This window comes from Crocodylus porosus, unplaced genomic scaffold, assembly GCF_001723895.1.
Source record: "Crocodylus porosus isolate Cpor-Errol unplaced genomic scaffold, CroPor_comp1, whole genome shotgun sequence".
Lineage (NCBI taxonomy): Eukaryota > Metazoa > Chordata > Crocodylia > Crocodylidae > Crocodylus > Crocodylus porosus.
In genome coordinates this window covers 195,787-207,226 of record NW_017728953.1, presented here as the reverse complement: position 1 = coordinate 207,226, position 11,440 = coordinate 195,787, and the positions used below count along the sequence as shown (strand labels likewise).

General features: G+C 64.9%; 1 protein-coding gene across 1 annotated transcript; it reads left to right on the top strand.

The window, feature by feature from the left end:
* The first annotated feature begins 6,823 nt into the window (after window positions 1–6,823).
* On the top strand, window positions 6,824–8,567 carry ANKRD33 (ankyrin repeat domain 33). The gene is made up of 3 exons (XM_019556467.1): window positions 6,824–6,953; window positions 7,458–7,598; window positions 7,783–8,567. Exons 1-3 carry the CDS (start codon window positions 6,833–6,835, stop codon window positions 8,520–8,522), a joined length of 1,002 nt encoding a protein of 333 aa, XP_019412012.1. The 5' UTR covers window positions 6,824–6,832; the 3' UTR covers window positions 8,523–8,567.
* Window positions 8,568–11,440: the final 2,873 nt, after the last annotated feature.

Genomic DNA, 11,440 nt, shown 5'->3' with positions numbered 1-11,440 from the left:
AGCCTAATCCTAACCCTACCACCATGTAGCTTGGGTTGACCCTAACCCTACCACCATGTAGCTTGGGTTGACCCTAACCCTAGCCTAATCCTAACACTACTACCATGTAGCTTGGGTTGACCCTAACCCTAGCCTAATCCTAACCCTACCACCATGTAGCTTGGGTTGAACCTAACCCTACCACCGTGTAGTGTGGGTTGACCCTAACCCTAGCCTAATTCTAAACCTACTACCATGTTGCTTGAGCTAACCCTAACCCGGGGTACCTTGCAGCACCAGGCAAGTGTTAATGGCACAATGGTTCAGTGCTAGGTCTGCTGGCAAGAGCCAGGGGAGGGGAGGGAGGACCTGGCTCTTGTAGAGCATCTAGGCTAAACAGACTTGTTGACCACAGGCGGGTGGGGTAAGAGCAGCATGGACAGGGAGGCCCAGGCTCTCTGACGTACCCAGGCACTGAACGCACACTGGCGGTTGCACAGCAGAGCCCCGGACAGAGTTCCCGGGCTCTGTGCCATGGTCTGCCCACTGGGTCTCACTGCCTTCCAGGCAGATCATGGGTCCTAGGGAAAAGCACCACCCCGGAGTGAAACAGCCCATTTTGGGAGGAAGGAAAAGCCCCCGAACCAGAGGCCCATGGAGGCGTGACGCCACCTTGTAGAAGGCAACAAAGGGGATTATTGTCCCTGCCGCCCCAAATCCTGGAGGACCACAGCTTCCCAGCCCCACGGCGCCATTGTTGAGGAAGGTGATCGTCAGAGTGTGACAGATGTTCAGACTCCATTGTCCTCCCGGTTGCTTCGGTCCCTTCCGCACCACCCCGCCCCCTCCAGAAGAGCCGGCCGTAGGGACTGGGGGTTCCCGGCAGCCAGCGGAGAGGAGTGGCCAGCACGGCAGGGCTGCAGAGCAGGGATTGCAGCTGGCGCAGCCTCAGCCAGGCTCCTTAATCCCAGGCCTGGCCTCTGTTCTCTCACCTTCTAAGCAGGTGAGGGAAAAGGTGGCTCCGGTCTGCAGTGGAGATCTGCCCTGGCTACATCCGCTACCAAAGTCCCTGGTCCCTGTGCGTGCATGCAGACAGGCCAAGCTTTGAGACGTGGCAAGCCTTGCAAGTGGGGTGAATGGCAGCTTGGCTTCTCTTCTAGGTCTCTGCATTGACCTAGCTACACCAAGGCATGTCCTGGCTTGGTCTGTCTACACATGGGCTTGGCGTGGGCACAGCTGAACCAGGGCGAATCGTGGCTGACCCTCCCTGCCCCAGAGCTTTGCACTAGTGCAAATGCTGCCGTGCAAACAGCTGGATCTGCTTCTCGTGACACCAGCGCATCTCCTCTTCTTGCTCGCCTCGAGAGAGACTGAAGGTAGCAGGGCTGAATCTGCACCTGGGGGAGGCATGTCCCCAGACCAGCAGAAACAGGCGCCAGCGGCTGCTGAATAATTAACAAGATGTCAGTGCAAATGGGAATGAGCTGGGAGAAAATGGCCTGAATTATTGAAGAGCCTGGCGACATCTGACATGTTGCTTGATGCATTTCTGTGTTTCTGCAAACGCCCGCCCGCGTGTGCGCAGATCTCTCCATGCACACACTTGACACAACCATGCTTTACCTCTGCTTTTGACCCCCAATCCATAACCAGGCCTGGTCCCTAGTGAGTTACACGAGCCGCACAGGGAGATGGGAGACCTCTGCACCCACTGGAGAAACTGGAATCAAAAACCTGGGGCCGTGAGCAGGGTCATGTGCAATGGGGGAGCAAGTGGCACACGGGCACAGGGCATCTCGTTCACAGTCTGAGCTGCAGCCCGTGCCCTGCAGACCGCTAGCAGCAGCAGGGAATGCCCCGGCCATGGCACACAGCCCCTGGTATCCGGTAATGCCCAGGACGTGGTTAATCGCCCATCCGTGTACAGCAAGGAAACCTGAGTGGCCACAGCCTGGGCAGTAATGCGGGCATGGATTATAGGGCAGGCAGGTTGGCTCTGCCCAGACACCTGTACCCACAGCCGTGAATCTCCCCAGCACCCCGCTGGGGCTGCTCCTCCTGCCCCGGGGGCTCGGGGCCTTTCCCCCTCTGCGTGCCCTCCGACTCGCACGCCCCAAGCAGCCCCAGGGGATGGCCCCTGCTCCCTCCCTCCTCCTGAGACCACAAATCACGCCGGGCACCCTGGATGGGGGCAGCGGGCAGGCAGCCCTGTGACGGGCGCCTGATGGGGCGGCAGATGCCCTCCGAGGAGCGGGACGGACAATGCGTGCTTGTCTGCCTAGGTGCTGGGGGAGCTGGCCCTGGCCCCGGCCCCGGCCCCGGCCCCTCCTCTCCCTCGGTGCCGGGGGAGAATTTATGGGTGCGGTATTGTGCTCCACCAAGGGTTACGGTTTGGGGCCACCCCAGCACCAAATGCCGCGCGGGTGATTGAAAAGGCAGGTCTGCCCCGGGCCACGGGAGCCGGCGTGCTCCTCTCCCCCCGCATAAATCTGAGCGGCGCCCGGAGCCCCTGCCCCAGCCGCGTGACTCATGGGGTGCTCAGAGCCCCAGAGCTTCCTGGGGGACGCAGAGCCATAGGGCTGGAGGGACCCCAGAGCCCAGCCAGAGGCAGGATGTTCTCTGTCCAAACCAATCTGTACCACCCTATGCTCTTTTGCCAGCCTTGCCGCCTGCCTGGGCTGTCCTGGGGCCTCTTGCAAGGTGCGGGGGACATAGCATCCTGGCTCTGCTCCCCAGGGATCAGTGTCATCCCTGGGGGAGAGCCGGGTCTCTGGATGCCACAGAGGACCCGTGCCCGGATGTCAGGGGCAGCTGCAGCCAGGTTAGCCGGACCCAGGGGCTGCACTCGGCCCGTGACCCAGCCCTGACCTGCCGGGGTGAGCGGAGCCCGTCCCGGGATCTAAATCAATGCCCTCCACTTCCCTCCTGGGCTGAGTTATTGCACCCTGGTTTTGTGATGGAGATGACTGGGCAGTGGGGAACGACTGACCTGGGCCAGACCACCGGGCTCGGGCTTCCCGCCGGCCCCGCGCGGGAGGGGAAAGATCAGGGCTTTGTGCCAAATGCTTCCTGCCCCCGCGCCCTCGGAAGCCGCGAGCACTGGTGATTTAGTGCGCCGGGTTCACGGGGCTCAGCCTGGACCAGTGCTCCCCACCATGGCCCGGGGAAGTGGCAGGTGTCCAGGTCGGCGGCTCCTCCTCGCTCAGACAGCGCCATCCTGGCACCCCCACCCGCAGCTCGGCCGTCTGTGGAGGCGCCCTCGCTGCCAAGGCCTGGGCTGGGGGTATCCGTGACCCCTGACAAGCTGGGAGCTGGTGCCCCCAGGAGGAGGGGGCTGCACAGCCTGCCTCTGCCACTGCCTCCCTGGGCGGCCTTGGGTAAATCACTCCATCGAGCCCAGGTCCCAGGTCCCCATAGTGCTTCCCTGTGGCATTGAGCTGGCCTGGCTGGACCCTCTCCCTGTCCTCAGGGCCCAGCTCGCACCTGCCTCTGGCACTGGTCGATCCCCAGCCAGGAGGGGAGGCAGGGGCACGAGCGTGAAACGCCCTTCCTGCTGGCCGCGGCCTCGTGCCAGTGACCACCAGTGATGTGTGAGGGGCTGGGACCTTGCATGCTGCGATGTGGGGGCGGGCGGGGGGCACGGAGCTGCCAGGCACGGTGCTGGTGGAGGGCGGTGGCCGCGGTGTCAGTCACACTCCCAAGGAGCCTGGACGCCAGTCCGTGAGGCTGCTCCTCCGGGCCACCCCCCCCGCCCGGCCTGCCACCACGACTGCCTGCCCACGTCCAGAGCGGGCCCGGGGGGCTGGAGTCACCGAGGGACGCGGCGTCCGCATGCAGAAGGCTGCCCTCAACGCCCTCGACAAGCCTGGCAGCTCCCGGGGAGAAGCAGACCCCTCAGTGCCAGGAGCCTGGGCCACAGGGAGACAAGGCCGGACAAAGCATTCCCGTGGCAAAGCAGGACTGGTGGGTGCTGGCCCCCTCCCTCCCCGGCCTCCGGGTCCTGGCAGGGCAGCAGCTGCTGTCCAAGGGGCAAGAACAGAGCCCCCCAGTGTGTGAGCAGAGCCAGGCATCTCCCCCTGCACCCACGCAGCCGCACGGGCCTTCCTTCCCTGGGGCGGGAGCCCCCCCTCGTGACCACCGCAGGCACTGCACGGTCACGTCCAGGCAGGAGCTGGTGCAGCCCCGCGATGGCCCTGTCCTGCCACACTGGGGCACCCGCCCTGGTACGTGGCTGTGCTCACCCCAGCCGGGCCGTGCGCAGTGCCAGCAAGCGCGCGGCACGGGGAAGCACCCACGCGCCCAGTCGGCCTGAATCGGAGGAGGGGCGGATGGACCAGTCCCCCCTGGCAGCTCGGCGAAGGGGTCCCAGAGATAAAGGGACTTGCCCAGGGTCGCCAGGGTGGCAGTGGCAAAGAAGGGAACTGAACCCCGATATCCCCCAGAGTCTAAGCTGAGCCCCTTGCCTCCCGCCGCACAGTCTGAGCGCGGCAGTGCCTGAGGCCCCGTCAGCCTGGTGCTGGGCGACACCGGGTGCCGCAGGCCAGGAGCGTGCCCCCCCAGAGCCGAAGCAGCCCCTTCAGCGAGTGGGGCTGGGGACGTGCGGGTCCAGGGGCAGTGCAGCGGGTCAGGCAGGAAGGACGGGCAGAGCCGGAGCCGCCCACCCCTCTGCCGAGCTGTAATCTGCTCAGAGACTGCCACGGATTAGTGGGCCGACTCCCTGAGATAACCCCGCCAGCCGCCAAGCTGCTCCCGGGCCTCCCCAGGCCCCAGGCCAGGGAAGGAGACCCAGGCCCTGCTGACAGCACCAGCCCCCTGCAGAACTGCACGTCCAGGTCCAGGTTTCCTTTGCCCTGGCAGGTTTCCCCCTCCTCCAAGCGAGCCTGCGGCTGGCGCGTGCGACGGCCCTGGCTGCACACCTGCCGGAGGCGCAAAGCGTGCGTGGCGGTGTACGCCTGGGGCCTGCTGGGTTCAGCAGCTCTGGGCTGAGCCGCAGCCGTGGGAGCTCAACGTGACCCTCTCCTCAGCTACCAGTACCCAACCCCTCCCGGGCAGCCCTGAGCCATTTTAAGTAAGGGTTTACATTAAGAGGCCTTGCTGGCTAAGCCCGCATCAGCGTGCAATCTGTCGTGGCCCAGGTGCCCAGCCCGGGCCCAAGCAGACGCTGCTGCGGCTTCAGGGAGGTGGGGGCATTTGCCACGTCTCAGGGAGCCTCCCAGCTCGGCCGGCACAGCGACAGGACCGAGCAGAGGCCCCGGGCAGGACATCTACATATACCCAGGTACATCTTGCGTAGCATAGAAAAGAGCCCCCGCCCTGGCCTGGGGCACCGGGGACTCCCATAGCAGCACCCCAGCCCCACACCGCCTCTGCTGGCACCCACCCAGGGGTGCAGGTCCCTAAGAAGGGGGTGGGATTCTGCCCCCGGGGGCAATTCCCCGCACCCTGCCAGCGCCTCGCTGGCTCTGCCCAGAGGCTGCGGGGTCTTGTCTCCACTATGGCACAGTCGGCGCCCGCCCGCAGGGGTCAATCCTGCACCTGCTGCGGCTGCTGCCCTGCCCTGCCTGGGGGCCTCGCTCCAGGGCAGGCTTCCCTGGCCCGTACACAGCTCCTCCCAGGGCATGCTGCGCCCACCTCTAGTGCTCCGGCCCTGCAGGGCCATGCTGGCAGCACGGCTGGAGACCTGGCGCCCATCCCACAGCCCTAGGCAGGAAGCGGGGTTACAGGCAGGGACGAGAGCAGGAGAGGAGCGCGGTCCCCCCCCTCCCCACTCAGTGCCCAGCTCACGGCGCAGGATGCTCCTCTGCACCCTGTGACAGCCGTGACTCTGCCCTGGATGCAGCCTGGCATAGTCCTGGTGCAAATGAGCTGCTGGTGCCAGCTGCTCGGGGCGGTGTTGGGGAGTTAATCCTGATGGGTTTCAAGGGCAAACGGAGCCGGAGGCAAGGTCCCATCCCTGTGCAATGCTGGCCTGGAGGCAGCACAGGGCAGGAGCAGGGCAGAGTCCCCCGTGCTAGCAGGGCAGACCGGTGGAGGCGCTGCTGTGGGCCAACGGGGTGCAGGGTTGGGCCTGGGCTTGCTGACCGGTGCTTGCCCCGTAGGCACGGGTACCTGGAGGCGCGAAGCTTGTGGTGGAGCAGAGCTTGTGAAGGCTCCTGATTTAGGGCCGGCCCCTGGCACCGCACTGGGCCCGGCTCCCCCTGCATGGGCCGGATGACAGATGAGGGTGGAGGAGAGCCCGCTGCCGACCCTGCCTTCGACCCTGACCTGCACTATGAGGAGGAGGAGGAGGAGGAAGAAGGGGAAGAGCTGGGTGACACACTCAAGGCCTCTGAAACCAGCAGCATCGTCTCGGATGACTCCGTCTACCCCTGCTACACCCCCGCGCCCTGCAGCGGGGACCAGGGGGAGCTGACGCTCCACCAGTGCTGCGCCAGGAACTGCGCCGCGCTGCTGCGGGACAAGCTGGAGAGCGGCGTGACCAGGCAGGAGGCCGTTCAGCTGGACGCCAATGGCCGGGTGAGCGCCCCAGCACCGCCGGCCACGGGGCACACGCAGGCCCTGGGCATCCCCTGTCCAGGCCTGGGTGTTCATAGGAGCTGGGGTGAGTCCAGCTCCGGCGTGAGCTGACGAACCAGTGGGGCGACTGGGCCAGTCCAACCCAGCAGGTTGCAGAGAGCCCAGCTCAAACCCAGCTGTTCTCCCATCCCTTGCTGGGAGGGCTCGGCCTGGTGTAGCCTGGCTGGATCCGTCCCCGAGAGCCTTTCAGTGCCACCAGCCCTGTCCCCTCACCCACCCCGGGCGGGCAGGGGGGTCTCTGACATGCTGGCTCATCTGCCGCCCCCAGAACGGGCTGATGGTGGCCTGCTACGCGGGCTTCCTGGACATCGTGGTCCTGCTGAGCGGGTGCCCCTACGTGGACATCAACCACCAGGACAACGACGGCAACACAGCCCTCATGATTGCGGCCCAGGCAGGTAGGCACCAGCCGTGCCGGGAGCTCCCTGCTTCCCTGGGACCTGCCGTGACACGGGTGCATGCCTGCGTGCAGACAGTCCAGCTTCCCGCACACCTCTGGGAGGGGCAGGGGCCCGCGACACCCGGGGCAGTGCCCAGGAAATGGTTCCCCTCCAGCAGCTCTGCCCAAGCCAGGCCTTCACAACAGACCAGACATTTTATCCTGCCTGGATGCAGAAAGTGCCCCCCTCTTTTGCCCCTTGCCACAGAGGGAAGCACCCCCTTCCCACCCCTTCCCTCCTATGCCAGCTCGGACACTCAAAGGAGCCTCAGTTCAGGAGACATCTCCCCTGGCCGGTTCCTTCCTGCTCTTACTCCCCAAAGGGCTACGGCACAAATGATGCATTTTGCCTTTCACCGCCCCGGGGAAGCAGGTCAGACCTGAACATGGGCAGCTTTGAACGGTGTTGCATGCCTTGGCTGCCTCCGAAACCGTAACTCAGCTCCTCTCCCCGGCTCTTCAGGCCACGACATGATTGTGAACTACCTGCTGAACTACTACCCCGGCCTGGAGGTCGAGAAGAGAGACGCCCGGGGCCTGACCGCGCTCATGAAGGCTGCAATGCAGGGATGCAACAACTGCGTCACTGCGCTGGTCCTGGCGGGTGAGTGGCTTCCTCCATCCTCCGCGTGCGGCTGCCCTGTGGCAGCCCCGGGGTCCCAGTTTCCTGGGAAGGGGGGACTGCCTGGGTGGCACCCTGTCCCCCAAAAACCTCTGGGGTACCAGGCGGTGGCATGGCCAGGGGGTGGCACCCGTTCTGCGCCATTCGTGCCCCTCTGTGGCCACAGGGGCTGACCTGAACGCAGTGGACCCGGTCAAAGGGAAGACGGCTCGCGAGTGGGCGGTGTTCACTGGGCGCTTCGAGACCATCGTGCAGATCCGTTGCCTGTTGCAGCGGCCTCGGGCCGAGCAGTTCAGCAGTGAGTACCTGCCCGAGTGGCCGGCCCTGCCCGAGCTGGTGGCCAAGGCGCTGGCCACGAAAACCAGGGGTGAGCGGATGCAAGAGAAGATCCGCTCCGCCTTCAGCTTCCGTTTCCCGCGAGACCCCGAGGTGGACGGGGTGATGGACCACATGGTCAGGATGACCACCAGCCTGGCCAGCCCCTTTGTGTCCACCGCCTGCCGGACCATCTGCCCCCTGAGCCCTCCGGAGGTGGGCAAGCGCAGACTAGCTGTGCCAGAGATCCTCAGGGCACAGGTGCCCAACGCCGAGCCCCCGGCCGAGGCTAAGACACGCTCTGGGGCTGAGGAGCTCCCCGGCTGCAGCCAGCCTCCGGCCCTGGCCTCATCCCAGCCCCCCGGTAGCATGCCCAGCTTCCTGCCCCTGCGGCTGCTGCGCAGAAGCAGCATCTTCCCCGAGGACCATGTCCCCAGGATCAAGCTGACCAAGCCTCCCGCCCCGCCGGCCTCTGCGGAGGAGCAGCTGGAGGAGTCGCCGGACAGGAACACGCTGCGGCTGCCCAAATGGCGGTACAAGGAGCTGCGGGAAAAGAGGAGAGCGGCCAAGCAGTTAGAGGAGGAAAGCTGAGGGATGGGGCGCGGGGAGCCCTGGGCAAAGGCCCAGATGTGTTCATTCTGGCCACCCCATGGATGCACCGGGAGCATGGCTCATGCGCCCCATGATGCCACCCCCAAGGATACAGGGCTCCTGCCCACTTTGCTCTCCGTGCTCTGACATTAGATGCCCTGCCCTGAACGGCTGCTGAAGGCTCAGCAGCACAGTGCCCGGCCCCTACATGCCCTGTCACCCCAGCACGTCCACCTCCATGTGGTGCCCAAAGAGTGGGCTGGCCACGAGGCACCGAGGGGTGTATGGGCCTTAGGCACTTCAGCGCCCAGCCTGCTGCATCCTGGCCTCAGGCCTCCGCAGGGCTCCCTCGGGCTGCAAGAGGTGAAGGAAACGGTCCCATCCCACAGGGTGACCTCTGTCTCTGTCCCGCTGCCGCCAGCATCCTGCCCTCGCAGCGCAGTCGTGGGGCGCGGCAGATCCATTAAACGCGGAGCGGTTGCCGTGTTAAGAGCTTTATTACAACCTGAGCCTCAAGGCTGGCGATGCGGCAGCTAAGGGTGCTTTGTCCTTTTTCCGGGCATCTCCCCCGGGAGAGCGCAGTGCCTTGGGGAATGTGACTTCCCAGCTGCAGTTGATGCCCCTGGCACAACGGGGGACAGGCCCCAGGTCCCTGCTGGTCCTCCACGGGGGAGTGGACACAGCCCTGAAGCTGCAGCAGGCCGTTCCCTTTCCATCACCTCCTCGAGCGTTTCTACTCCCGCTGCCCCATCCTACCGCACCCACCCTTCCCCAAGGGCTGAAGTGTGCCCCCAGGAGCCCCGACACCCAGCCCCTGCCCACCCTCCCCAGACACCGACTGACGCTGCAAGGGGAAGTGAAATGCAGCTCCTACAACACATGTGGTCAGCGCTGCATTGGGAGGCGGGGGGATTTCTTCCTGACCCCTGAAGCATGAGCTTGGACTACAGCCAGTGTCACAGCACACACCTGCATGTGCGAGTGCGCTGACGCCACTGCAGGAAATCCTGTCCCCTGTGCTTGGGAAGGAAGAGGAAAGATGGGGAGTCCTGACCCCCAAGGGACCACCACAACCGGCCAGGCTGAGGCTGGATTCAGGTGTATCTTATAGGAAGATGCATCCTCTCCTTCAAGGCCTCCTAGCTGTGGGATGCCCCTCTCCCTCCCCGGCTCCTGAGACCCATCAGGTCGTTCTGTGCATGTTCCTGGCCCTGCAGGACCTGACAGGTTGGGAGCACTGGGTCACCTCCGCACCCATGACCCAAGCCCACTCCTGTCCCCGGATCCCACAGCCCAAGAAGGTGGGCAAGCCATGCATGCAGGGCACTTGCTGTGCCCCTTGGGCCACGGACGAGACATGGGGCCAGCTCCTGCTGTGGGGCTGCAGGAGGAGGGGACATGTTGTCTGGGCACAGTCCCCCGTGAGCAGTGCCCTGCACCCACAGGACAGGAGCACCATGTGGGTTACCCCAGCCAGCCCAGCAACTAGAGCCACTTGAGGCCTTTCCAGGTGATGCAGAGGGGCTGCGGCCGGCAGGGAAGCCCTGTGGCCCAGGAAAGCTGGGCTGCTGCATCCCCCAGCCAAGCAAATAAGGACTGAAGTCCCAGGGCCCTCTGATCTCCATGGCCGGAGGAGAGGTAGACATGGGAGAAGAGAGGCAGTGCCCCAAGCCCACCCACAGTTTGCTCCCTGTGCTTTAGAGGCAGGCACTAACTGCTGTCACTGCTGGCTCCTGTCATGGGGAGCACTGCCCCCCAGGCCCACTGCTGCCTGCATGGACGCTTTGCAGGTCCCTGGTCGCAGTGCCTGGCTCGGCTTGGAGCCAGTGAGGCCAGGCCAGCATCCGGGCACAGGGAGGGGGCTGGCGCTCGGTGGGGGACTCAGCCTGGTCTGGCGCTGCAGGGAGGGGCAGCCGAATTCAGGAGCCTGCTGACCTGAGGATGCCCGTGGCCACTTCGCAGGGGTGTCTGGGGCTTTGTGCAGGGCACGGGGTGCCCAGGGGAAGGTGCTTCTGCATGCCCCCGGCCAGCCCACCACTTCTCGTCCCCTCCACACATGGCTTGCTGCCAGTACCAGCTCGCCGGCTTGGCACACATCTGAACTGGGGGCGGGCAGCACATGGAGGAGGGGAGCCGGCGCGCCGCACATGCAGTGCCAGGCGCGTTCCAGCAGTGGGGGCGGGGGAGGAAGGCGCCGGCGGGAACAGGCTGCTTGGGGGCTGGGGGATCCGTTTTGCTCCAATTCTAGCTGCCCCCAACTTCTTTCAAGCCTCACGGTCTCTCCAGCAGTCAGGGGAGAGTCTCTTCTACCGCTAAGTACGAGGGAGGGGCCGTTTCTGGATGAAGACCAATGTCCCTGTCCTAGGGAGGCTGCTGCAGAGGCCCTGTGCTTTCCCCGTGGCATTTTTGCAGCCCACAGCGGCGGTTGGCATCTCCTGAGGTCCGCCTCGGCAGGGTGGCGGTGCCTGGACTTTGCTGCTGGGCCCAGCCTGGCTACTCACAGGTCTGAGCAGGGACCCCACGGGCCAAACCCCGGGGTTCGGGTTGCACCCCCGAATGTAATCGCAAGGGATTGAAAGTAACAGGTTGAAAGCGAGGACTTGTTCTGCTGCCAGTGAAATAAGCAGCCCCCTTCTGCGTCTCGGTGTCCCCCGTGGTCCAGTGGAGGTCATGAGGACTCACAATGGGGTGTCTGAGAGATGCCCTGGGCACCTCTCAGACTAGACAAACCCCCTGCCCTTCTTTCAGCCTCCACCTCCAGCTCCTCTCCCCAGGAGCCTTCCTGTGGCCAGCTGATCATCCTCTGCAGCTGACCCAGGGCTCCCAGGCAGCCTGCAATCACTCCTGCCTGCCTGCGGCTGGCCATAGTCCCTGCAAGCCTGCAGTGTGGTGGAGGATACTTCCCGATGGCAGGGCCA

Coding starts and splice junctions, on each gene's coding strand:
- ANKRD33 (XM_019556467.1), top strand. CDS start 6,833: ATGGTGGCCTGCTACGCGGGCTTCCTGGACATCGTGGTCCTGCTGAGC. Junction 6,954..7,457: donor CATGATTGCGGCCCAGGCAG/GTAGGCACCAGC, acceptor CCGGCTCTTCAG/GCCACGACATGATTGTGAAC. Junction 7,599..7,782: donor CACTGCGCTGGTCCTGGCGG/GTGAGTGGCTTC, acceptor CTGTGGCCACAG/GGGCTGACCTGAACGCAGTG.